The sequence below is a fragment of the Conger conger genome, chromosome 1 (assembly GCF_963514075.1).
Source record: "Conger conger chromosome 1, fConCon1.1, whole genome shotgun sequence".
Lineage (NCBI taxonomy): Eukaryota > Metazoa > Chordata > Actinopteri > Anguilliformes > Congridae > Conger > Conger conger.
In genome coordinates this window covers 27,410,402-27,436,412 of record NC_083760.1, presented here as the reverse complement: position 1 = coordinate 27,436,412, position 26,011 = coordinate 27,410,402, and the positions used below count along the sequence as shown (strand labels likewise).

The following is a 26,011-nucleotide window of genomic DNA, read 5'->3' as shown; positions in this document are numbered from 1 at the left end:
TAAGCTCGTGGACTGCAACCTTTTGAATAGATGGAAGATGGGAGAGATATGAATGAGGCCATAAAGTAGTCATTAGTCATTCCAAAAGGTCTCTCTAACTTGCCTTTCTAATGACCATACATCCTGACTACTAACCTCACGCAAGCCTTTAATTATGATTTTTAAGGAAGAAGATCCTGTTTGTGTATTTCAAGCACAAACATGTCTTTTGGAAGCTTTTCTGTTATTTAGTGGGGGCTTCTTTCTACAGCTTTAATGTGGCATGTCTAATTTGCCTATATCCACAAACCTGGAACAAAGCCATCTTGATACATCATGCTTTCGGAAGGTAAAGTGCTTTGAGCCTCAGGCATAGTTCTTAAAAGTTACAGATAACTGGTGACAAAGGCAACAAAGAGATTGATGTGATGACAAATTACAGTGTTCACTCCTCTGAAGAGTGTAAAGGAACAATGGAAGTACTAGGTTAAAAAAATGGGGATTTGGAATTTTGAGCATTGACTTGTTGGAGCTCTGGTTCAGGATTAACATTTAGTGGGTAAGGCAGGGCTTAAATTGTTTTAATGTGTCTAATAATAATGGGTGTTGTAGCTTAAACAGGCATTGTGAGTGGGAGGTACCAAATGCCTTCTGAAGAACCTATAGAAGGATGAGGATGAGTGGAAACCCTGAAATTAAAGGAAAGGCAGGGAAGGAAGAGGAGTTCAAAGGAAAGAGCTCAGAAGTAAGCTGTGATCACAAGTTTAAACTTGCCCTTAATCTGACCAGTTTTGACATAACCTGGTATTTGCATACCACTGAGAGAGTACTGGCCTTTCAATTCATAAGCATTATGTCATCATCAGTCATTTCCCCACTCTGTTATGTTTGCTCTAATGTGTTATTCTGAATGATGCATGCTTCTTACAGTGTTACATCTTCTTCCTTGACTCAGGACATTTTTATTGGTGTAATTAGTTCCTCATAAATTGGTGTGTCTTCTGAATAATTTTCTTTTTCCTTGAATGAACTGGACATTATACCAAATTTTAAAAATATATATCTTAAAAACTGAAAAGCCATGTCATTTAAGATGACACTTTCTGGAATTTATTTGTAACACTGAATAGTCATTAACATTGTACAGGTCTAACAACACACTAACTTTAGAATGAAATATACAGTCCTTAGTCTAGAATTACAGATCTGAACCTTCAGAAAAATCTGCACATTTTTAAATAGTTAGTTTTGTTTGTTCATGTATGTAAGAGCTAGCAAAATGTCTACAGTTGATTCTACGAGTGTCAGCTGCATTTGGAATCAGTTTTTGTCCCTCAACATGAGGACCAAAGAAGTGTCAGTGCCAGTAAAGCAGACCATTGTTAGACTGAAAAATCTGAATAAATCAATCAGACTCTAGCTGTGTCCAAATTAACTGTTTGGTACATTGTTAAGAAGCAGGAATGCACTGGTGAGCTCAGCAATGGCAAATGACCTGGTAGACCACGGAAGACCAGTGTAATGGATAACTGAAGAATCCTTTGAATGGTGAAGAAAAATACCTTTATAGCTTCAACATATCAAGAAGGCTCTCCAGGATGTAGGCGTAGATGTGTCAGTGATGACCATCAAGAGAAGACTACGCCAGCATAACCTCAGAGGGTTCACCACAAGATGCAAACCACTGGCAAGCTTCAAGAATAGAATGGTCAGATTACAGTTTGCAAAAACATGCCTTAAGCCTCTGTAGTTCTGGAACAACGTATTATGGACAGATGACACAAAGATCAACCTGTACCACCAGAGTGATGGAAAGTGGAAAGTATAGAGAAATAAAAACAAACAGCTTTTGATCCAAAGCATGCCACCTAATCTGTGAAACATAGTGGTGGTAGTATTATGACTTGGGCCTCTGGAACTGGCTTACTTGTGTTCATTGATGATGTCCCTGCTGAATGCCGAAGTATACAGAAACATCTTGTCTGCTCAGATCCAAGCAAATGCCTCAAAACTGTAGTCCGATGGGGTGGAGTGAGGGTATTGAATGGCATGGTAGTCCTTGCTAAATAACGACTCTCCTGGTTTATCTGGCACCTACAGTCTCCCTACTACAGGTTTGTAAAATCTTTGTAAAGTCTTCCATGCACAATGGCTGCGCAGCTGGAGTGCACTCTCGTGAATTTATGGAAGACAGTACAGTGATGAAGCTGACATTAAAATTGGGATATGTCATTCTTAAGCATTTCTCTAACTTATGTTCATAAAGACAATGCATCCTACCTACTCATCTTCTCATGCCTTCAGCTTTTCTTTTTTTTTCCCAGAAAAAAAAATCCTACTTATGTTTGTGAAGCACAAATTTGAAAGTTTTTCTGTTCTTTTCTGTTCTGCAAATGGCCTCTTTCTGCACCTTATACAAGGTATGCTTGCACGTCTAATCTGGCTTTATCCACAATATATGGAACAAGACATCTTGTCACATCATCCATCCATCCATCCATTATCTGAACCCGCTTATCCTGATCAGGGTCGCAGGGGGGCTGGAGCCTATCCCAGCATACATTGGGCGAAAGGCAGGAATACACCCTGGACAGGTCGCCAGTCCATCGCAGGGCACACACCATTCACTCACACACTCATACCTACGGGCAATTTAGACTCTCCAATCAGCCTAACGTGCATGTCTTTGGACTGTGGGAGGAAACCGGAGTACCCGGAGGAAACCCACGCAGACACGGGGAGAACATGCAAACTCCGCACAGAGAGGGCCCCGGCCGACGGGGATTCGAACCCAGGACCTCCTTGCTGTGAGGCGGCAGTGCTACCCACTGCACCATCCGTGCCGCCCATCTTGTCACATCATGCCTTTGGAATTTAAAAAGCTTCAGGCCTCAGACAAAATTACCTTGTTAGACAATTTGGTGACAGAAGAAGCAAAAAGAGTAATGTTGTCTAATGACAGTGTTCACCTCTCGGAATACAGCAAGAGAACATTGGAGGTCCATGTGTTACAAAGGATGGATTTGGAACTTAGCTACAGTTTCTTACATGGCATATGCAGCGTGGCTGTTGTTGAAGGTTAACACATTAACCTGTGCAAATGTGCTGAGACATGGATGTTGTCGTTTAAACATTTACTCTGAGGGAAGCCTACAAGTAGACAATCAAAGGGCACATGGCACATGGACTTCAACAGATCAACATTCTCCAGCATGTAGGGGTAGATGTGTCAAAGGCAACCATCAATAGAACACTACACCTGGCTAACCTCAGAGGGTTCCCCCCAAGATGCAAACACCTGGCAAACTTCAAGAATAGAATGGTCAGGATACAGTTTGCAAGAACATACATTAAAAAACCTATTCTGGAACAAAGTGCGATGGATAGATGATACCAAGATAAACCTGAACCAGCAGAGTGATTGAAAGAGGAAAGTGTGGAGAAATAAAAACAAGCAGCTCATGATCCAAAGCATACTACCTCATCTTTGAAACGTGGTGGTAGTATTATGGATTTGGCATGTATTACTGTCTCTGGAACTGGCTCACTTGTGTTCATTGATGATGTCCCTGCTGAATGCCTAAGTATACAGAAACATCTTGTCTGCTCAGATCCAAGCAAATGCCTCAAAACTGATTGGATGACACTAAATTATGCAGCGGGATAATGATCCAAAAAGCATACAAGTGTCTCTGGACTGTAGTCCGATGGGGTGGCCAGGGAGTGAGGGTATTGAATGACAGGGTAGTCTTTATTCCTGGTTTATCTGGCACCTGCAGTCTCCCTACTGCAGGTTTGTAAAATCTTTGTAAAGTCTTGCAAGCACAATAGGTATGCAAAAAAAGTGATTTCCGAAGCTTTTTCTTATCGTCTGGTCTTCATTCTTATCTTCATAAAGACAATACATGGTTTTCAAGATACATTAAAAACACATGGCACATGACATATGGAATACCCTGTCATTCAATACTATGGATCATTAACTTCTTCCTCTCAAACACTTCCACAATAGCATCCTCCCATGGCACTGTTACCTCAATGAAGTACACTATCTGCTCTCTCTCGGAGTACAAAACTATATCAGGTCTCAGGGAGGTTGAAACAACCTGGAGTTGCCTACCAATGTCAGTTACTAATTTCCAGTCCTTTGCCCTACTCCATCTACCAATAGTATTTACCCATGCCAACACTGCTATTCTGCCCTTCTCATACGAAACCCACCATATCGATTCCGTTATAAAAAAGATATAAATTAACCATGACACATTTGCATTCAAAAACACCAGCCAAACATTTAAGAGCTTTATTATGATGCCAGGTGTAGCGACCCTGCATGAAGCTTACCTCACAGCCTGACAGGTTCACCTACCTATTGCCTCAGGCTCTGCAAAGTCAGAAGGTTGTCATAGGGGCTCCAATATACTTAATTTAGCTTGCTTCCATAGCCAACAAGTCATGCATCCATTGTCCCTGCTTTACTTGTGAAGTTGCTTTCACGTACCTATTTGACTCTTCTTGCTAACTTATATTAGTAATTACCTGATCCTAGCCCAGCCCTCCCCTTTTGCACCTGGCCAACCACGTCCCTATGTTCAAGTGCTCTCTGAGCACACTGGGCTGCCTCCCTCAGATTCCACTTCCTCCCTGTTTTAACTACTGGAGCAGCACTGCATCCTTTGAGCTGGCCAGCGTCATTTCCCAAGCCGCCTTTGTACATAATTCCTCTACAAGACTAGTCACCAGCAGCTCCAAAATTCCTTTATTGTAAGGGGATCCAACCCCTCCACTTCCAACCTTACAACACCCAATTACAGGAGAAAGAAGCACTGGGTGCCATAAAGACCACATGGTAATACAATCAAGAGCAATGGACAAAGAGCTCTTGGTGTCTGGGAATTCTAGACGTGGGGCTATCTTGTGACCTGTTGATACCCCTCTGTCTGGGAAGACCACTTCTAAAATCTTCCACCCCTCTTCTCACAGACTCTATGGGTATTACCTCTTTTTGTCTCTTTGTAGCTTAAGATGGTCGCACCCACCTGGCTACAGTAGCCGTGGATGCAGCAATCATGAGTTGCTAGCTTATAGCAGCCCCATTAGGGTCTATTCCCCCCTGCCAGCTGTCTTCCCAAACTTCTTCATGGTCTTTCCCTTGTTGCCAGCTGCCTTGTTCACTAGTTAAACTAGACAAGACATTTACATTGCACATGATATGATGTTATTTTCCATGTGCTTACACTGAGGGGGCTGTGCATAAAGGTCCAGCTCAGATGTTCCTAAGCTAGCATGGTTCCAATGATCAAATAACTAGGCAACGAATAGCAATGGTATACATCCAAAAGGGTGCTAGCATTTCACAGGGGTTGTAAAGTGGGCATCGTCCTGCACCAGTGTTTTGGTGAGTTAGGCCAATGACACCTCCAGAAGGCAACAGTGAAGCCCAGACCAACCTCCTCCATCAGGCACCCTTCACTTCACTAGTGCACCCCATGGCACAGAACATTCTACACAATTCTGGGCTACACAATATTGAGCAAAGCCACATAACCACAAAACACATAAAATTACAATTTGTTGATTGACTTTAATGTGGATGAAAAACATAGGTCAGGCTTGGACACCAACAGGCATTTGGGCTGTCTCCTTTTGTGTGACAGTGTTACAAAGACCAACATAAGAGCTGTTTCCCTGGATGTCATTCAAAACCAGGCTTGCTGTCTTCTTGGATATGATGATGACACAAAGTTCAGCCAGCTGTTTCCCTGGGTGTGATGATGTCCCAAAGACCAGTGGAAATGCTGTCTCTGGGTGTAAGGATCACAAAAAAACAATAACTTTCAGGGTGCAAATTTTATACTAGTCAATGCTGGCTATTCTTGTGATTTCTTCTCTCATAATCTCCCAGCCCTGCGCCGGCCCCTGTCCCTCCGCAAGCTCCCATTCCATGTTACATTGTGTGGGTTGTTGGTGCTGTTTTTTCCCATGTCCATTCCTTTAGGTTCCAGACTTCTGTCCTGCTTGTTTGTTGTGAGTGCATCCACGGTCATGTTTACACCAAGCCCTTCCAAAGGAGTGGTCTTGTTCAAACGAACTCCTTCCAAGATCATTCCACTTCCATCCATGGAGGTGGTCTTGTTCACAGTAACTACCATCAAGGAAGTGGAGTTGTACATGCTATCTCCGCCCAAGGAATTCACATGAATTCCTTTCCTCAGGGTTGTCTTGTTCACATTTACTCCTCCCAATGCAGTGGTCTTGTTCAAAGAATTTCCTTCCATATGGGTGGTCTTATTAATACTAAGTCCTATAAAGGGAGTGGATTCACACACACTGACTCCTCCCAAGGGACTGGTTTTGTTCACATGAACTTTCTTGAGGGTGGTCTTTTTCACACTATTCCTTCCTTTCTGTCTGTTGTTCTTCTTCTCCTTTCTTTCCTTCACTCTTTTCTTCTGAAATTTTACTGTTGGAGATTTTGGGCAGGGTTTGTTTTTTAAAGCCTCCTCATGTCTGATTGGCTGTTGTGTTGGTTCCATTGTTATTGTTTCTGTCTCTGTGGGCAGTGTCATGGGTAAGACCTTGGTTGTTGCTGGTGGTTTAGTGGTACTTGTTGCTGGTGGTTCAGTGGTAAATTTAACCTTTTTGAATGGAGGCCTTGTAGGTTTTTCATTCAACCCTAACACGGTCCCTGGATTTAGAAAGACAGAACTATTTAATGTGTATGTATGATGAACACAGTTATTTTTAAACTTTTTTGGTGTTTGGAGTAGATTACATTACATTTTAGCCATTTGGTAGGCCCTCTTATCCAGAGAAATGTACAACAATGTGCATACCCATAAACAGTGTGCTAAAAGACCCTATAGGTCAGTACAGTTTCAAATGCTAAGAACACAACAAAGATAAGGACTTGAGCCTTGTAGATTAATCTGATAAAGGATTATATCTATAGAACTGTTTTCATACAACACAACACTAAAGGATAATATACACTTATGTAGGAACAAAAATGAACAGCTTACATAGGCAAACAAAAGCAATAAAACTATCCTAACGAACACAACTAGTAATAATGAGACACACAACTAAAAAATAACAGTCAATTAGAGATTACAGGGAGGGGTCGGGACAGGTGCAGTTTGAAGAGACGCATCTTCAATCTGCGCTTGGATGAAATGATTTTGCATTGCTTTGTTTCTACTTACGTTCCTGGGGTACAAAGGGGACCCGTTTCCCCTTCACTTTCACAAGAAATGTTTTAATCCTGCACTTCCCTGGCGGAGCTCTCCTGCAGAACAAGATGGGGAAATAAAACTAAATTATGATCATAATCCAAGGGTTATTCCTCATTCTTCATTCTTCCACAAATCCCTTGGAAATAATTTTGAGGCAGTCCATAGTACCAGCTAGCCTGAACACAGCATAAACACAGCATATACCCAATTTATTAGGCAGACCTTTACACCAGCTTGTTAATGCAAACATTTATTCAGCCAATCATGTGGCAGCAACTAAATGCATGAAAGCATGCAGTTGTGGTCAAGTGGTTCAGTTGTTTTTCAGACAAAATGTCAGAATGGTAAAGAAATGTGGAAAAAATCTAAATCTAAAGTTTAACTTACATTTGTTCGACCTATATATTTTCCAGGTTTTTTCTTAAACAAATCCATTAAGAAAACATACAAACAAAAAATAGATGAATAGTAACACTGGAGCAAAAATGTTTGGTCTATCTCATTTCTGCAGTTCAAGTTCAAGAGAGAGCACAGATAATAATGCAGTTTTAATGTGCTTCTGCAAAGCATTTGCTGCCACCTGCTGCTAATTTTCACACTGAAGGATGATGTATTCTGGACACAGAGTAAGCAGGGAAGGTAAAATGAAGTGTTACTTTAAAACAAAACATTATATTTAGTTACATAAAACTAAAGCACATGATTACCTGGAGGGGTCCACAAATTTGTAGATGGTTCCAAAAGGAGACATTGAACCAGGGTATGAAGTCGCCAAAAAGTATAGTTCTCCTTAAGAGGCAGAATGCATTTTCACTCAATGTTACATCCAAATCAATGGCTGCATATACAATTGTTACCATTATTGGCAGTCCTGACAGTTTCTACACTTTCCATGTAAACATACATAATCTCTATACAAGTTCATACTTAAATGGAAATAATTAATTTGCACGGACCTGCTTGGTCTTCAGCGAAGGAGATGATGAATTTGTGGTGGTGGTTGATGAGCCCAGGGAAGGCGCAGGTGGCTGTGTTTCCCATACACACACTCCTCTCACTCCAGCTCCCTGACTCCCTGTCCTCCTGCAATGCCATGAGCCGACTGGATACAGAAAATACATTAATGGATTTAAGAGTGGCGTCCTTTATTTTGGAAAAAATAAACAACTAATGCACATGTGGTGAAAATGTTATCCAACATTTCATAATCATGTCTTCAAAACAAAGCCTGAAAGTTTCTGAAATGGTAGTGCTGAGGTTATTATAATAGTAGGTGTTCATGCACGGGCTGATTTGTATTAGAAGGTGTTTGTGTTGCGGCTGATATGTGTCAGCAAGTGTTGTGAGGTGATTTATGACCACCACAGAAAATAAGTGGAACAAATCTTCAACAGAAATGTAGCATGTACATTATTTGAATGGAAGCCCATAGGCAAGCGACTCCTTTCCTGTATGCATACTTCAAACTGGATATGCCCCCTATAAGGCAAAGAGAGAAGGAATGAAAGACAAGAGACTGCATGGAAAAAGTCTTGCTTCTGAAGACAAAAAATTGTCTAACCAAGAATTTCACTGAGAAATGGTGATGGGAGGGAGGGAAATTGGCTAGTTAGAAGAAATAGTTGTTGTCTATTTGTTGTTGTTGTTGCTGTTGTGGCTGGTATAAGAGCCCAATCCACTTCTCCCTAGTCATATGAGCTAGCTATTGTTAGCTAGCTAGGTAATCACGTTACAGTAGTTACAAAGATATCGACAGCTAGCCAGAATAAAATATCTAGTTGTTTTATAGGTGGATGAGCTTCCTCTCTGGGGCGTAGACAGTGTTGAGAATGGGGGGCGTAGATGTTTTTTCATGGTAAACACAGGAGGGAAGCAAGGAAAGAAATCCTTTGTAGTATGCCTTTAAAGCTGACCATCAAAAGGGTTTTTGTTATTGTAGCACAGTCAGCATAACATAATATGGCACCTATGTGTCATGGTGGGAGGTAATTCCCGAGGTGCCCTCCAGAGGGCCTAGGATCATTGTTGACACCTGTTCCTCATTTGCGCTGAGTATTTAAGGCCAGTTCCGACCAGCCTTCAGTGCTTTTGTGTACTGTTCGCTCTACTCACAGCCGGTAATGCACACGGTAGACTCTGGTCTGTTAAGAGTCGGGTACTGTGCAGGTGTGTATTTGCTAAGCCATACAATCTAAAAGAGAAAAAGGTAAGAAAGGTGTTCGGTTTAGTTGTGTAGGACACCGACGCCTTCCCTAAGGGTTTTCTATTTTGTTTGGGGCTCGTGTGAGCCGACGGTAGAGGGACGGTGTCCCCGGTTATTGTATTTTTGTTTGTGTTTATTCCTGAGCTGCGCCTCATGGTTTTTTTGTTTCATGCCTAGCTGTTTTTCGCTAGGTTGTATTTTTATTTCTGAACTCTCAGTTGGTAATCTTCAGTGCTCGCCTTTTAAGCACTAACACTAATACCGCCCCTGGGATCTAGGAAAGGTTCTTATTCGGTCGCACTTGGCTCTCCGCTCAACCCCCACCTGATACTATGGTTTTCATCAAATCTGGCTACTGAAAGTCAAATAGCTACCGTAATTATGTTTGGGTTCTTTTTGCAGAATTGTATCATGCAGTCAGGAACCCTGTGGATTGCCAATTCTGCAAGAAGAATTTGAGCGACAGAACAAAACAAATTTTAGCTATTGTCATTTGACTTAAAAAAATCACCTTTTCTTACTTTCTTTTCTGGTACAAAATAATGCAAATGATGAATAGCTTTCGTGGAATCCATCCACACTCTGAACCAACAATGGTAGGGCTATCGGAGCTTGGATGAAACATTTAATGTAGTGTGTGATTATCAAACTGACCAACGTTACGACCTACTTGTGGGCTGAATCATCTAGTCTGAGGTCTTAGACCTTAGCAATTTTTATTGCATTGTCCATTCTCCGGTCTTCATATTTGCCTGCTCATAAAGTCTCCAATTCCCAGGCTCACCTACCCATAACGTACCAAACCCACATCTCACCTGGTCATAAAGCATTCAAACCCCACCCTCACCCACTCATAAAGTCTCAAAACCACACAGTCACCTGCTCTTAAAGTCTAAAAACCCCACACTCACCCGCTCATAAAGTCTCCAAACAGATACAAGCCATTCAAATTGGGTGATTCACATCCTCTGTAAACATAGCCCCCGGTCACTGACTTCCCCACGTGATGGTCATATGCAAAAATGGGAAGAATGTCTCCTAATAAAGAAAACACTGAATTTAGAACATTAAAACATAAACGAATTAAAACTAGAACAGGCCATACAATCCATGAAGAGTTATTATTTTGCCTCCTGTCTGGACTTTAAACACCAATAATCTGCTTTTTGAAAGAGTCAAGTTATGCTCTAGCATGCATTAAATATACTTTTTATCTGAGCAATATTTACATTTCACACATTTCCATCTCAAAGTCTTCTTCTTGTGTTCAAACTCATACTTGGAAAAGATTCCTACATAATAATTCTAATAATACTAACACTAATAATATAGTCATTAAGTTTCCTGGATCAGCACTGCAGAAATATGCTTCTTGGTGGCTTTAAATAATCCTAGTTCCAGACATGTTTTCATATATAGTAACAATCTTTTCATATAACAAGGGTGGCTAATGTTGATTCCAGACAGGTACAGGGTATGCTGGTTTGTTTTCACCAAGAAACCAGATAAGTTGAGTTATCTGCATAATTAACTATTGATCAATTAAGTGCTGAATAACACTAAAAACCTGTAGAGAAATCTAGTGGCTCTCCAGTACCTTGGCCACCCCTATAATGTCAGCTAAACTCACTCAGTAAGGAGTTGTGGCACAACTTGACGTCGAAACACTCAAACCCTTCCTTGGCTCTCCAACCGTAGTTTCCTCCCCTCTCGATGATGTCAATCTCCTCATAGCGGTTCTGGCCCACGTCCCCACAGAAGATCCTCCCTTTGCCATGCTGGCTGACTGGGTCTCCCCGGTCCACCGAACAGCGCCACGGGTTCCTCATCCCATAGGCGTACACCTCCGGCCTCGCACCAGAATCCAATAGGAATGGGTTGTCCTGAGGGATTCGGTATGGCTTTCCGTCCCTGCTGCTCCCATTCACGTCAATGCGCAGGACCTTCCCTAAGAGGGCGCTCCTGTATACCGGAAAGTACAGTTATGAGCAAATCTGATACAGCTATTGTAAAAAAAAAAAAACTACAGCTGGAACAGTACAGGTCTTGCTAGAAGCAGGTTAAAATTTACATTGGGGGTACTATCTTCTATTTTCTAGTTAGATTTTTTCTATGGTTTACTTGGAGGTTCTAGCCTGGGTTATATCATTGTCCAGTTGTGACTGGCCATCTTCAGAAGGCAATTGATAAATGAAAATGCCACCTCACTTGTTCTGAGCATTTCCAAACTTCCCAAAGGGATCCCCAGCCCTTCCACCATCACCAGTAAAGATGTAAAGGTAGTCGTCCAAACCAAACAGCAGCTGACCTCCATTGTGATTAGCTGCTGGCTCTTCAATTTCAAAAATTAGCCTAAACATAATGGAAAAGACAAAAAAATGTTCCTGCAAGTACTAGCCATCACACCAACACATTGCCGTTTTGAGTATGCCGAGTCCACTTCCTTTTACAATAACTGATATTATTCTTTAAATGTCAAAGCGTTCTTTTAACACTGAGCACTCTCAGCAATACATTGTCAGGCACTTTGTTCCCTCTTAGACTGGAAAGAATCAACCATCAGCAATAATGAAATAATTGGTAAATAACAATAGCAATATTAACAATCCCAATAGGCGTACTGATCATCACCATCATCACAGTGATGATAATAACAATAAAGCACAAGCCAATTTCAGCTGTCCGTCTACCTACATGCACCACCATGTGCCTAACTGACACCGGGCGCCAGTGCTCACCTCTCAGACAGCGGGTCAGCCTTGTTCATGTCATGCACAGAGACCCTCATCTCACTGATCCGGACTTTCTCCACCATCTCCCCTGCCAGCACGGAGTAATACACGAAGAAGCGGCCGTTGTCACGGTAGTGCGGGTGGAAGGCCATCCCCAGGAAGCCCCTCTCGTCCCCGAGCCGGCCCGTGGTCAGCACCTCTCCACTCAGGTCCAGGAAGGGCTCCTCCAGCCGGCTGCCGTCTGGCAAGTACACCCAGACGAAGCCCACCTGCTCGGCCACGAACATGCGGCCGGTGTCGTCGCCGGCGTGAAGAAGTAGAACGGGGTTGCGCAGGCCGTTAGCCACCTCCATCAGACACAGCTGCAGGCAGCCCCTGCGGTCCTCCACCACGTGGCCCAGGTCGCGGTTGAGCAGCGAATTCCGGAGGACGTTGGGGTAGCAGTAGTCCTGGTCGGCCAGGTCGAGCAAGCGGCAGAACTTGGAGGGGTCGTTCTCGCAGGTGTCCCACAGACCCGGGTCGTCGGTTAGGTGCTTCACCACCGAGCCGCACTTCCTGTGGAACTCGGAGCAGTAGTCGGAGCAGAGGCCGGGGAGGAGTCTCATCGGTGTGTACGGGTCCTCTGCATCAAACAGGTGAGCAGCATAAGGAGAGCACTCCTGCGGACATTTAAGGAGAAAGCATCAGCTCTGAATAAATAGAACTACTTGCCCTGTTTTAGCCTATTTAGGCAAGTAAATCTACATCACAACTGTGAAAAATAACATAATAACCTTTCCTACTGTCATCTTTTTTTAGGCAGCAATTCAGTTGATGTGTGGGATTGTGGGTGATGGGTTAATGGAACTGTCAATACGCACTCAAATTAGCACATCTTACACAAATCTGCATATGAAAGGTCTGCTCTATAACTGATGATAACTCTAAAACTAAAACGTCTGAAAAACAAGTAACTGTACCACTAAACAGCAAGATATTGGGAAACCCATTTAAATGGTACTTTGCTTTCTCTCTGAAAAATCAAGGAGCACTGAGAAAACAAAATATCACTTATGGCCTCTGCAACTGTGTATTGCCACATTCATAGTAAAGCTGCCTTGTCGTGCAGAGCAGACATTCCATTGGTATGATTTTGCACTCCCACGGACGAATGTCAGTGTCAAGAGGAGCAGGGCAATCCGAGGACCACGACACCTGGTTAAGTAGACATGCTGGACGGCGTCAAGAATGAGTCCAGTAGTTAAAAGTGTGCTTCTTTGCACAGAAAGCGGCTGAGACTGGGAATCCACTGCTACCGAGAGAGCGAGCGCATACACCAATACAAAATAAATAATTAAAAGTCTACACCCTTCCCCCTCACGGGTTCTGGGAAAATATAATAAACTGAAATAAAAGACACATCAAACGAAAACAAACAGATTTTCAACAAACAGATTTTCAGATTTTTACAACCAGGCAATGGAACAAAGGCGGAAAAATAATTGTATCTTGCGGTGGTGTGCAGGTGGAAGTGTTGCATATTAACAGCATCAGTCAGTTGACCTATGTATACCTATGTGTATGAGTGTGTGTGGTATCACCTGGTTATACTTCATAATGTAATTACAATTATCTTGTGAAACTTGTACTTTATTTATTTCAGTTATGCAACGTTAATTCGCATTGGGTAATATTTATTTAAACAACGATACTTTATTTTAATAACTTGGTTTTACAATCCAATTTCAGGTTCTATGAGAAACATCTCCACAACGAATGATTTTACACACAACCCAAGTAGGCTACATTTCTTTCTTTCTTTCTTTCTTTCTTTCTTTCTTTCTTTCTATATTACAGGCGATGTCTTTCCACAATACCTTAATTGCGCCAACAGGTATTTAGGCTATTTAGAGCGCGCATGCGAGCCGCTACACTAACCCCAAAACGGAGAAATGTGATAACAAATATTTATATATGTATAATTATGTTGTTACTGACCAAACATATGGCATAGTCCACTGCAAACCGAATAGTGGTCTTATTCTCACTTGAATAATCCGATTTAACAGTTTCCTGTATAAATATATATATTTCACAAGGTTTCATTAAAGGATGATAAAATTGTACCTGGCACAATATTTCTTTGACGAGTTCACCACAGAGTTCATATTCCCGAATGTCATAAAAGTCCATGATGTCCCAGTACCTCTCAGCGATGATATTGTCTGTGGTCTGATCGCAGCAGCCAAATTTCTCATAGTCCTTGCAGAATTCCAGGTGGTATGGAGGTTTAAATGGAGGTTGGAAGTCCAAACACTGCGGGTGAGGTGCAGCATCTCTCACAAAAGTGAACAAGATCATTGTAATAAGCATGCCCCCACTTCGTTGCCAGACGCGGAGAACGCAGCGGGATACGGTCATTATTTTGTCATCAGAGTGTGAGCGCTTAACGCAGGTAGTGTGTGGGTCCTGTAGTTGGTCCAATTCGGTCGTCATTTTGTTGTGTAACATCTTGGCTGTGTATGCTACATGTGTGAGCGTGTGCGCTCGCTTGCACCCGTACGTGTTTGTGCGCCTCTCTGGCTGCCTTCGTGCGTAGCCTATAGGGTGGATAACCCATGTAACACTAAACTGTTTTGTTTTGGGGTTTTTTTACATTACAAAGACAATTAATGACGCACAGCTTCATTAGTGGGCCAGTAATATCTTTGTATTTTCTTTTCTTTTTTGTTTTGAAATGGTTTTGAAAAGATTTTGATTGGGCTTAATATCTTCTTGTCCTCTGAAGGCTAATATAAATGTGTTCGTCGCCATATGTCTGTGGTGTTATAATATAGAATGCAACCACTCCCAAAATTGAATAGGCCTAATATAATGTATTGTTACATGTCCAAAGGAAAACAATGACAATGTGAGAAAGATCTATTAGGCTAATTAAAATATGAACTTGTATCCTATGATACAATCCATTAAAATTACTGGCCAAGATCAGGGTTCTCACTCTCTGGTTTAGTGTGAAGAAGAAATGCTAAAAGGAATCTGTGTCACCTGTAAGTGTGAAACAATGCACAAATATTTGATGAGGTATTCAATGATGAGGATGAAACAGTCAGCTGTTCATCACAGTCAGCTGAACTATTCCATGTGTTCCAATGTGAACCATCTTTAAACTTAAGTAAGGATTGCTCCTTTAAAAATGTCCCTTTGTAGACCAAATAGCAAGGCAACTAGTTGGTGAGTTTTTGTAGTAGGATAATTTGACTTGCATGTTTATGGATTACCTTTTAACAAAGTAACAGCTTTTTCTGTAAAATATATTTTCTGATGGTAAATACCAGTAAATTCTGCAGTAAAATGTACTTTGTCAAATGTTTTCCATCCCTCTGCCATCGATTGTATAAGCATTAACCTGTGGATCAGAGAAAAACAATTACACTCTTATATGGTGGGCAAATATAGAAGAAGAAGAAGAAGAAGAAGAAGAAGAAGAAGTGGTAAGAACGTGAACACAATCTGAGATTGGGTATTTGGTGAAGGCAGTCAGAGATACTGCTTGGGAAAACAGTGTGCACAAAGAGCACACCACCACAGATGGCAGAATAATGGCCCTGGTGAGGGGAATGTCTTCCAGGTGACCCCACTGTGGCTGGATCCCGTGCCATTTTGTTTTCCTTTTTCCATTAGGCCCACAGCACACACTTTGGGTTAGGAAACAACAAGAAATTGATTCTAGTCAGATGCATCGTGGTTTGATTGATCCATTTCCCTGAGGGATTTCTTATACATAGATTATAATGAAACATAAAACTTTATCCATACTATCAATGGAACAAGAACACCCTTCTTGAGACCAACCATCACTGATTCTGGAAAACAGCCAGAGACCGATAATCATAATCAAACATAAATCCATAAATAAGACTGTAATATGCAAAGCACAACATGGTAATATGCAAAGCGCATACACATCTTTCATTAGTGAGCTGTGATAATGCAGAAAGTAATAATCCTGGGCCATGTGCTTGTAAACACATAATTATACCTGAGCGTTCTCCTCGGGCTGTAGCTATATATGAAAGGTTTAAATAAGAGCGGGTCTTGTGGTGAACGTTCTTGCTGTGAAATATTTATGGTTCAGTGTTGCAACATGCCATCATACTTTTTTTGCCCAGCAAACATGTTTTATGTGACTCCAACCACCGGTTCACTGTTGCCCCTTTTACGATAAAAGTCCTATGATTGCATACCTACAAACTTCCTGCAACCTGTTGCAACTCAGGATCTCTCTTTCTTTGGCACATAACTGAAAAGCTATGAGTTACTTACTGCAAGTTCTCTTTCATATCTGAGGGAGGATATCTGTACTGTATGTTTGTAGTTTTTATTTCAGTCTGAGTGTACCAGGTGTTTTATGAATCTGAATATATTGTAAAATAATGTGATTTGCAATTTGGTGATAAGTTGGCACAGAAATATAAATTGATGTTCAAAAGAACACACCAAAAACATTGACTATCTACTTGTAATTATGTTCACTTGTTGGCACAGGTGAGCATAAGCCTGGTGTAGTTAGAGAAAGCCATGTATTCAAGTGGCTGATATGTACCGACCTGCTCAATTTAAAGGAAGCTTTCAAAAATGTAAATAGCTTTCACAGTGACAAAGACTATACAACTCTCTTATGAGAGTGGGTATTTCATACAAAGGCAAAATAAAAGCAAAAGAAAAATACATGAACAAAAGCCACATTATTGGTAAAAGAAATAAACAAAGCAAATGGAAGAAAGTGACAGAAGATGATCCTGATGGACAATGAACTCACCTCTGTTGTCAGTGCATAGTGCATTTCCCTGTGCTTCTTTTATCTGTCAGAGTATTACATACTATATTGTATGTATTATTTTTTGTGTAAAAATGTTCAGTCTTCAAATATGAGAAACCTTATAGCATACTGCATTTGCAGTCTGTTCTGCACTACTAGCAGCTAGCTGGGGACAGTCAAGAGTATGATATCACCTTTGATATACACTCAGTGACCACTTTATTAGGTAGACCTGTACTGTAAATGCAAATACTTCTCTAGAGTTTGCTGAGAATGGTGTGAAAAACAAAAAACACATCCAGTAAGCAGCAGTTCTGTGGGCAAAAATTCTTTGTTAATGAGAGAGGCCAGAGGAGAAGGGCCAGACTGTTCAAAGCTGACAAGAAGGTGACACAATTAACCACACATTGCAACAGTGGTATGCAGAAGAGCATCTTTGAACACACCCTCAAACCTCTAAGCTACAGCAGCAGAAGAAAATGGATCTATTAAATACCTAATAAAGTGCTCACTGAGTGTATTTCAGGGATCTCAATCCCCAGCTCCTGTAGAGCCAGTAGAGTATCATTCATTAGGATACAACTTAAATTAAGCACTTGAATGCTGGAACACATAAAAGCACAGTATTGGAATTGCAGCTATCTGTGAGCCTGAGATCCCTGGTGTATATCAACTATAGATAGTTCTGGTTGTGGAGTGCCAGAGATGTTTTTGCAAGCTGCTTTAACCAAAAACACATAATTATTAGAGTAAATGAATACAGGCACTGGAGGGAGACTTTAAACTAGTACTGTCATTTTGCAGTAGTTTTCTCATAGTTCAACTACATTCAAATTCATGGTTATGGTTGGAGAGTTCATTTCAATTAGGTGTAGTTACTAGGAACTACCAATTACTTTTGGCCCTAAAATACTTTTTCCAAACCCATTGACAAAATACTGCCTCCTGTCTCTTTTCATTCTAATATTGGTCGGTGAGAAGTATTCCACTAAGTATTCTCACTGTCACTAATTGCTCATCTCCACACTTACAGTAGCTGTATGGTTCACCCTTTGTCAAAAAACAAGGCATTGCCCACACATGTGTATTGTCTGGGGAACATGATAATGATAATTGTACTAATTATTTTCAGAAAGTAGTTTGTACTACATTGTTTGGAGTAATTGTAGTTTTGCAAGCTACATTTCTCTTTAGGGTAGATTTGCTGCAGTAATTGGTACTTTGACTGCACTTTCAGAGTAGTTTCTACACAGCATGCATGTGCCCATGGCAATACCATACTGCATACTTACAACAACAATACATAACTTTTTGGGCAGTTGCACTACATTAAGAATATAAATGTCTGCCCAGATTAGTACAGGTCAAGTCTAGGGAAACATCAAATCTTGAAAGTTTTGTGACAGAAAAGCATGAAACTTCGCATATACATGATTATAGGTGTACTTTGCTTTGCTTGTTCTACACTTGGGCCTCTAATTGCTACTTTCAGTTATATGCGTCATTAGAACCAGGGTAACAAGGAATCTGACATATGTAGACATATCTTATGCAACTTAAGTTGGACTGTAACAGCTGTTCATGGAACTGTGCTGTCCAACAACCTGATGTGTATAAAATTAAGTGATGTTACTTCTTGTGCAGTTTTATCTATCACTTTAAAAAATCTAAATTTCCCCATTTTGGAATGGTCAGTTATGCCTCTTTGGGTTATTTGTATATCAGGACAGGGTATGCACTTTCTTAGAAGGCGGATTTAGGCCTTAAGGCTGTTCTACAGGAGATTTTGGAGGGGAGGTACCTAAACCTATCTCACTGGCAACAGCTGGTAGCCTTGAGGCAACTGATTGGGAGGAACTACTGTAGTGTTAATATAAGGAACTCCGGTCAACTTAAACCAAGTGGGTCCCACTAATAGTCATAGTCCACTATTGACATCATCAAAGCCCTATTTTACCTGCAATTACAGGGCCCAGCATTTGCTTCTGTTGAGCACCTTTCCCTTTACTGGGTAAGCCAGTCAGTAGTCTGAAATCGCAGTTATAAACCTAATAAGTCAAACCTTAAAAGAACGCAAATACACTTGCACCTTCTATAGTGCTCACTGCCAGTTATGCCCATCCAAGAACTTGGACAAAGTAACACACACAACAACACACCCACATATTTTTGCCGGACATTCACAAGCAGTGAATCTCTAACTGAGTGGGAAGCTGGCTGGGTAGGTGACTCACTAACCCCCCATTGTTTAAATGTGCTTGCGCAAGTATGCTCAACATATACTCATATATCTCAATAATTCTGTCTGAAAAGTTTTTTGTGAATGTTTTATATCTGCAAAAATATAAGTAAATCCAATAAATGTACAGGTGCCAGGTGTTATACATATACAGTTGACATAAGTGGGAGTTCATACCTAACCCTTCTGTCATTTTATGTCTCTCTTTCAAGACCATAATAACAAGCAAGCTAATTGAATACAGCTGAAAACAAACTGTGATAAACCTGGCCTTTAAAGAAATTAAATGCCTATTGGATTATATAAGCATTTACATAGCAGTGCACATTTTAAATGTACACAACACTGACTTGGAGCACAGTCTGATCTTTTTCACACACATGCATTTATGCGGTAGCAAACAATGCCTGCCTGGACAGAGGAGAAGGCCTATGAACAATCAATATCTCTTCATAACCTGACCAAAAAGAATGGCATAATTGCTATAGGTGCAATTTATTATAGTACTCATTATCCATGGTTTGGCAAATGTAAATAATTAGTAAAACCAATGACATGTATTTGGTTCATTTTGTGTTTAATGCAGAAGAAATATCCATTGTTGAACAGCAGGCACAAGATCCCATTTGCCAAACTATCTGAACTTTTTGAAATTTGCTACACTACATATTTGTAACATGGGTTAAAGCATTGGATTTAGAAGCAGATTTGATGAGTAGCAGGCTCATTACCACCCATTACCAGAAACTGAAGAGAGCCACATAGGCTATACTGCAAGAACCAAACCACTAGTTAGCCACAAAAACAGGAAACAGTTTGCTAAGAAGTACCTGAACAAGCCTGCAGAGTTCTGGAATAGAGTTGTGGACAGATGAGAACAAGATTCACTTGTGCCCATTCATGATGTGCCCATTAGCCATTCATATACAGCAGTGGTCACCAATCCTGCTCTGGGGATCTACTGTCCTATTTTCACTCTCATTGAGCTGCTAATTAGTACAATCACGTGTGCGAAATTGAGGTTGAAGTGAAAACCTTCAGGATGGCAGATCTCCAGGAACAGGGTTGGTAACCCAATATAAAGCATTATACATGAAAAATTGGTGATTACAGTGAGAAAACACTGCATTTTATCGTCCTTTTAGACATATTTAGAGAAATAATAATAAAAAACTGTAGCAGCAAAAACAAGACGTAGCCTGTTGTCAGTGTGGCGCTTTGCCAGGACAGCTTTTCTTGCATACAATTCTGTATTCAAACTGGTTGATGGAAATGACAGATTTAAGAGTCTTACATTTTTTTACGAGTTTTACCGAAGTCATTGTCCGCCGGTGCTGTAGGCGGCAGACTTGTGCATAGCTATGGACATTGGAACATCGCGAAAGGAGAACTTGAGTGGCGCTCAAACGTGTTTTACAAAGCAAACGCTTTTGTAATGGAGGAAAGGTTAATATCAGCGGTTTCGGTTCATCCAGAGTTGTACAACTCGACTTTAAGTTCATACAAGGACTTAGACAAGAAAGCGGCTGCGTGGAGGGCTGTGAGCCTCCAAGTGGAATTACCGGGTGAGTAGCGCGCGGTCTACCTGCTAGCTACTTTAGCTGGCAAACTTACGGCTGCCTCTTGCCACTCTCCTAAAGTTAACTAACTAGCTAGCTTAGCTGCCTTAAATTAATAATTATCTACCAACAACCTCTGTTCTACATCAAACTAGCTAGCTACTCGTAGTATTCTCATACAATCTACATTACCGTTACGTTGCTGCAACGTTAGTTTCGTGTTGTGGTCATTGCTAATTCGTATTTTGGCTAGCTAGCTTGATGGGTAGCGAATATAGCTAGCCAGAGCTAACGTTATATCTTATCCGTTGAGCTAGCGTAAGCTACACAACCGCTAGATAGCTGTCCAGCTAACTTTAGGTATTTTGATATTTGTAGAGGGCTAACGTTAATGGAAATGCATTCATTAGTCACATATGTATTTGAACTCATCTAGTAATACATTGTGAAACTTCACGTTTTCAGCCTTGGTAGTTTGCAAAACTGGTTATGGCTTCCCCGTTAGTGCTAGCTAGGTAGCTAGCTAATGTTAGCTAGTTATCTAACGTTAACGTTGCAAGCTAGCTAGAGACGAACCAGATAATTTTTACGAAGCTCAAAACAAACTCGCAAGATAAACGTATTGGGGCAATTGCACCGACCACTGGGTGTTATTACCAGATGCTGCATTTTCCTTGGATAAACACAATTTATAACTATTATACCAACTGTTGGCTAGCGAGTAGTATTGCGGCTAACGTTACTAGTTAGTAACGTTACTGGACCGTGTCTTGTTGTGATTTCCAGTGCCCCTTTGTTACGGTTTAGAGCCGGATCATCCGCGTGATCAAGTTAGACATTTAACTTGTTTTGTTGAACTTTATCTCCCGTAAATCCTCAACTGCTTAGGCATACTTGGTCATTCCTTGTATAGTTGGATTTTATGTAAAATAAACATTTTTCGTGAGGAGAATGTTGTATGAAGAGAATCTAACCTTACAATATAATGCTAAGTGTAACAGGTTTTTTTTTGTATTGCTGGAGTTAATGATTCCATTGACGTTTACAAGACCTCCAGAACTCGTAGATGAAGAGCAACCCCATAGCATCAAATATCGGCACCACATTTCACTGTAGGCATGACATCCTTTTAAACAAAAATGTTCATCCAGAGCTAACACCCACTACTGGTCAGCCTGGCCAAAATGCTCACATCATATTACCTGTTTCCAGTTTTAGTTCAGCATTGGAATTTTGATCAGAAGAGGGTGCTATGGTGAGATGAGACCTAAATTGAGCTTTTTTGGCCGTCACACCATTGGTAGGTTAAGCATCAGAAGAAGGATGTTCAGGCGTCAAAATTTATAGCAAATATTTGAGAAGTTAATCCATTACCACTAACAACCTGGTTTGATCGCAAGTTTGTCTGCATGTCCACCCGTGTCAAAATGATGTTGAGTGAGCTAGCAAGTTGCCATTCTGTGCGTAGTTGCATTTCGAATCTGCACGCCAGGAATGCATTATGCAGTTCTATGCGGTTTCATACAGGGCAGTAATGTATGTATGTATGTAATGTATGACCTGGCTGTTCATAAAAAGATAAGAACGACTGATTTGATTGCAATAAGTAAACTTATTTGGTTAATTAGTGACTGTTGATCCATCTGAATTCTTAAAAAAATGTCACTGTTCATAAAGGAATACTCTTTTTTTATATGTAAAATGGTTGGCATTTATTTAGCGCCTTTATCCAAAGCGCTGTACAATTGATGCTTCTCATTCACCCATTCATACCCGCACTCACATTCATACACCCACAGCGACTGACTGCCATGCAAGGCACCAACCAGCTCATCAGGAGCAAAATTGGGCGTTAGGTGTCTTGCTCAGGGACACCTCAAACACCTCAGGCTGGGATCGAACTCTCCATCTGCCCGACAACTGCTCTTATCACCTGAGCCAATGTCACCCCTATGTGTGTAATATTGGAGCATATTTCTGATTGGTCCGGACTGTTTTTGTGTGCAATGAAGGATATTTTAGATACTTGAATGACTATCAGGGCATCCGGGGTTTTGTGGTTTAAGCAATAACATATACTAGTGTTTTAATTCAAAGGTTGTGTATGTGGGCAATTCCTCAGTAATATCCACCTGAGCATGAAAAAATAAACATGCATGCTTCCCAATTAAAGCCATAGGGTGTATTTAATGGCTTTTTGAAAGAGCTCACAGAAGTATTTCTTTCAGTCACATCTGCCCCCTAGTGTTTTTTTATGGAATTGAGAGGTAAGTAATTGAATGTGAATCGAATTCAAGAGCTTTAAGTTTTAATTGTTAATTCTAGAATAATGTAATGGTGAGAGACTGACTGCAACCGCTAATGTAATGTCTGAGGTGATCTGTAATTGATATATATATATTTTTAATCATCACTATCTTTTTGAACGCTACGGATGTGACATCTTTCTTTTGCAAAGAGCGCATCCCACTGTTAAGAGTCCTTTCGGTAAAATAGTGACACTTTAGACCATTTAATTTCAGAATTTTGACTGAGTTTAATGTTATCTAACTTGCTAAAGTACCTACTGTCATTGCGTCAACACGGCATACTGTAATAGTGTGCTGCAATAGTGAAGGCGACATTTGCACTGAAATAATACGTTTTCCTTTGAGCCATTTGTATCTGGGAAATGTTTCCCCTTTACACTGAAGTCAAAGACAACAGATCACGTGAAAATATTAACATCAAACACTCAATATCATTGTTCAACGCATTATTTTAGTCTAAATGCGGGAATACATGGACTACACCAGAAATTTATCTTGTGGAATTGTTTGATTACAAATCTATACTTGTTGCAATACAGAAAATGATGTTCCCCAAAATTATGGCAATTACTGCATGTATAAAAAGTGCTGTTATTTCACTAAGGTGAAACCAGAATAGTAAAAACCCTACAGTAAATGGTTTGTCCTTATCGTCCAGTTTAAGTTGCTTTGTCATTAGACATTCTTCATCATAATGGCTTCCTTGACTGTCATTGGCACAACTTCATGTTGACAAATGCCAGACTCCGAAGGCAATCAAAATCCTAGAATCAAGACTAGATACTGGAAACTTTTATACCTGCACTATGCAGCTTTTTTTGCCCCTTCCCCTCATCCAAGTGGGTGCTTTTTTACCATGCAAGAAGAGTAGGCTAATCCTGCGCCTTATTGGTCATGCTTTTCAGTTTTCACTGCCGCAACCTTTTGATTTTTTTTCCCCCGTTTTCTCCACGCAGAGGAGGACTGCCGCAAGAAATGGAAGAGCCTGAGGGACGGCTTCATCAAAGACAAGCGGTCCGAAGAGAGGCGGCTGGCGTCGGGCGGCATCCACCGCTGCTGGAAGTACAGCCAGCACATGGCTTTCCTCACGCCCTTCATACAGTCGCGCACGTCCACCTCCAGCTCGGCCGCCGACGACCTGTGCGACGGGCGGGACTGGGAGGGTGAGGGCGAGGTCAACAGCCACTCAGCATCCATGCTGCACGGCAGGGAGGCGGAGCTGAGCGACACGGACACGCCCGCCGGCTTCCCCCACGCCGGCTCGCCTGCGCTCAAACGGACCCGGTGGCAAGGCGATGGGCTGGAGGGCACGGAGGACGAGCTGTTCCTCATGAGCCTCCTGCCGCACCTGAAGAGGCTGCCCTACGAGAAGAAGTGCGCCGTCAAACTCAAATTTCACCAGCTCCTGTACGAGGCGGAGTTTCATAAAGTCGAATGACACGTTTTCGTTTTTTGTATCGGTGGTTTGTCGTTTTTTTTTTTTGTTTTGTTTTGTTTTTTTTAATGCACACTGAACAGTCTGTAGGTTAAACCCCCTAGGAATGATTGGGGTTTTTCTACCCCGTTTGATACTTAAACGAGCTACATCTGAAGACTTTACGTGTGGCTACTTGATCCCGGTCTGCTCGCTTCGTCTGATAACTTCACTGTGAATTTGCACTAGACTGATACATGACGTGGTACAAGCGAGATTTTAGATGTAGTAATTTTGTCATTTTATTCTTGTTTAAAAAGTCACTGCTTATTCCTGAACTGATTTCTAAACACAGCTGCAGTGAAAGTGCATGTCATGTCGGATGCATTACGTCTGGAATCTAAAGTCCGAATTTAGATTTGAGATTCAAATCCTATGGGAAGGGTAATCCTATGGGAACCTGTCAAAGAAATGGCCTCATTTTGAGTACATGACCTGAATGACTTTGTGCCCATGTAGTTTCCCAGAATTGTGGTGACAAAGCTGGAAATGCTGTTCTTGTGTTGCATATAAATACTAAATGGTTGGCATTTATACAGCCCCTTTATCCAAAGCGCTGTACAATTAATGCTTCTCATTCACACATGATGGTGTTTATGGAGAATTATGCTTAATATACTTTTAGGTGTGGCCGAGTCGGTGCCCTGCCGAAAATCACTTCTAGCAAATTTGATCATGCTAGTAGCCAGCAACCCTCCGACTGCCAGACGACTGCTCTTACCTCCTGAGCTAATGTCGCCCCTAAAATTAGTACTATTAAAAAGTATTAGTGTCATTAATATTGCAAGCATGATCAAATTGGCTAGAAATGAATTTCCACAGGGCACTGGGACTCAGCCAAACCTAAAAGTATATTGAGCATAATTCTCCGTTAACACCATCGTCATACTCTTGCTGCACCATGTGTTAAATTGCACTTAGTGTAATTGTGCAGTGAGGTCCATGAACACTAAAAGGAATTAAACTTTTTTTTCTTTTCTTTTTTTTACACTAATAATGCCCAGACCAGGATGGTAATGCCTTTTGAAAGAAGCAGGTGGGGTCATAAGTAAAGAACGTAATTTTAGTATGCGAGTAGTTTGTCTTCATTGTCCATTTCTCTGGCACAGCAACACACAGAATGACTCTCTGATGGTATTCCCAACAGACCTGGGTGCAATATGCTACTGTTTTGGATTTAAATACTTTTCTCTGCTCAAATTATCTTGCCTGGTGCACCTAGGAGCACAAGATGGCAGGGTTGGCACCTTTTGAGAGTATTCAATTGGTTCCAATACACCGGACAAGCTCAGTAAAGCATATGAAATTCTTGACAACATAAGTATGTGTTTGACCCAGGTCTGTTTGCCGGCTTTGGCTTTGCATGCTTTATGTTTTCCATGTAGTATGTATTGCATCCATTTACCATTGTAAAGAAAGTCATTGCCTATGCCTACACTGTTCCACATGCTCAACTGCAGTATACTAAAGCATATGTATA

General features: G+C 41.1%; 2 protein-coding genes across 2 annotated transcripts; one reads left to right on the top strand and one right to left on the bottom strand.

The window, feature by feature from the left end:
* Nucleotides 1–5,697: 5,697 nt before the first annotated feature.
* Nucleotides 5,698–14,501, bottom strand: hhipl2 (HHIP-like 2). The gene is made up of 9 exons (XM_061262910.1): nt 14,256–14,501; nt 12,156–12,808; nt 11,626–11,769; nt 11,048–11,379; nt 10,329–10,455; nt 8,171–8,316; nt 7,922–8,003; nt 7,185–7,267; nt 5,698–6,667 (listed from the first exon to the last, which is right to left on the bottom strand). Exons 1-9 carry the CDS (start codon nt 14,499–14,501, stop codon nt 5,871–5,873), a joined length of 2,610 nt encoding a protein of 869 aa, XP_061118894.1. The 3' UTR covers nt 5,698–5,870.
* Nucleotides 14,502–20,534: 6,033 nt separating this feature from the next.
* LOC133134887 (uncharacterized) lies at nt 20,535–25,597 on the top strand. The gene is made up of 2 exons (XM_061251884.1): nt 20,535–20,754; nt 24,014–25,597. The coding sequence occupies exons 1-2, from the start codon at nt 20,625–20,627 to the stop codon at nt 24,493–24,495; spliced, it is 612 nt and encodes a 203-aa protein (XP_061107868.1). The 5' UTR covers nt 20,535–20,624; the 3' UTR covers nt 24,496–25,597.
* Nucleotides 25,598–26,011: the final 414 nt, after the last annotated feature.

Coding starts and splice junctions, on each gene's coding strand:
- hhipl2 (XM_061262910.1), bottom strand. CDS start 14,501: ATGCTTATTACAATGATCTTGTTCACTTTTGTGAGAGATGCTGCACCT. Junction 12,809..14,255: donor TCAAAGAAATATTGTGCCAG/GTACAATTTTAT, acceptor AAATGTCCGCAG/GAGTGCTCTCCTTATGCTGC. Junction 8,317..10,328: donor TTTGGAGACTTTATGAGCGG/GTGAGTGTGGGG, acceptor TTCTGTATCCAG/TCGGCTCATGGCATTGCAGG.
- LOC133134887 (XM_061251884.1), top strand. CDS start 20,625: ATGGAGGAAAGGTTAATATCAGCGGTTTCGGTTCATCCAGAGTTGTAC. Junction 20,755..24,013: donor CCTCCAAGTGGAATTACCGG/GTGAGTAGCGCG, acceptor TTCTCCACGCAG/AGGAGGACTGCCGCAAGAAA.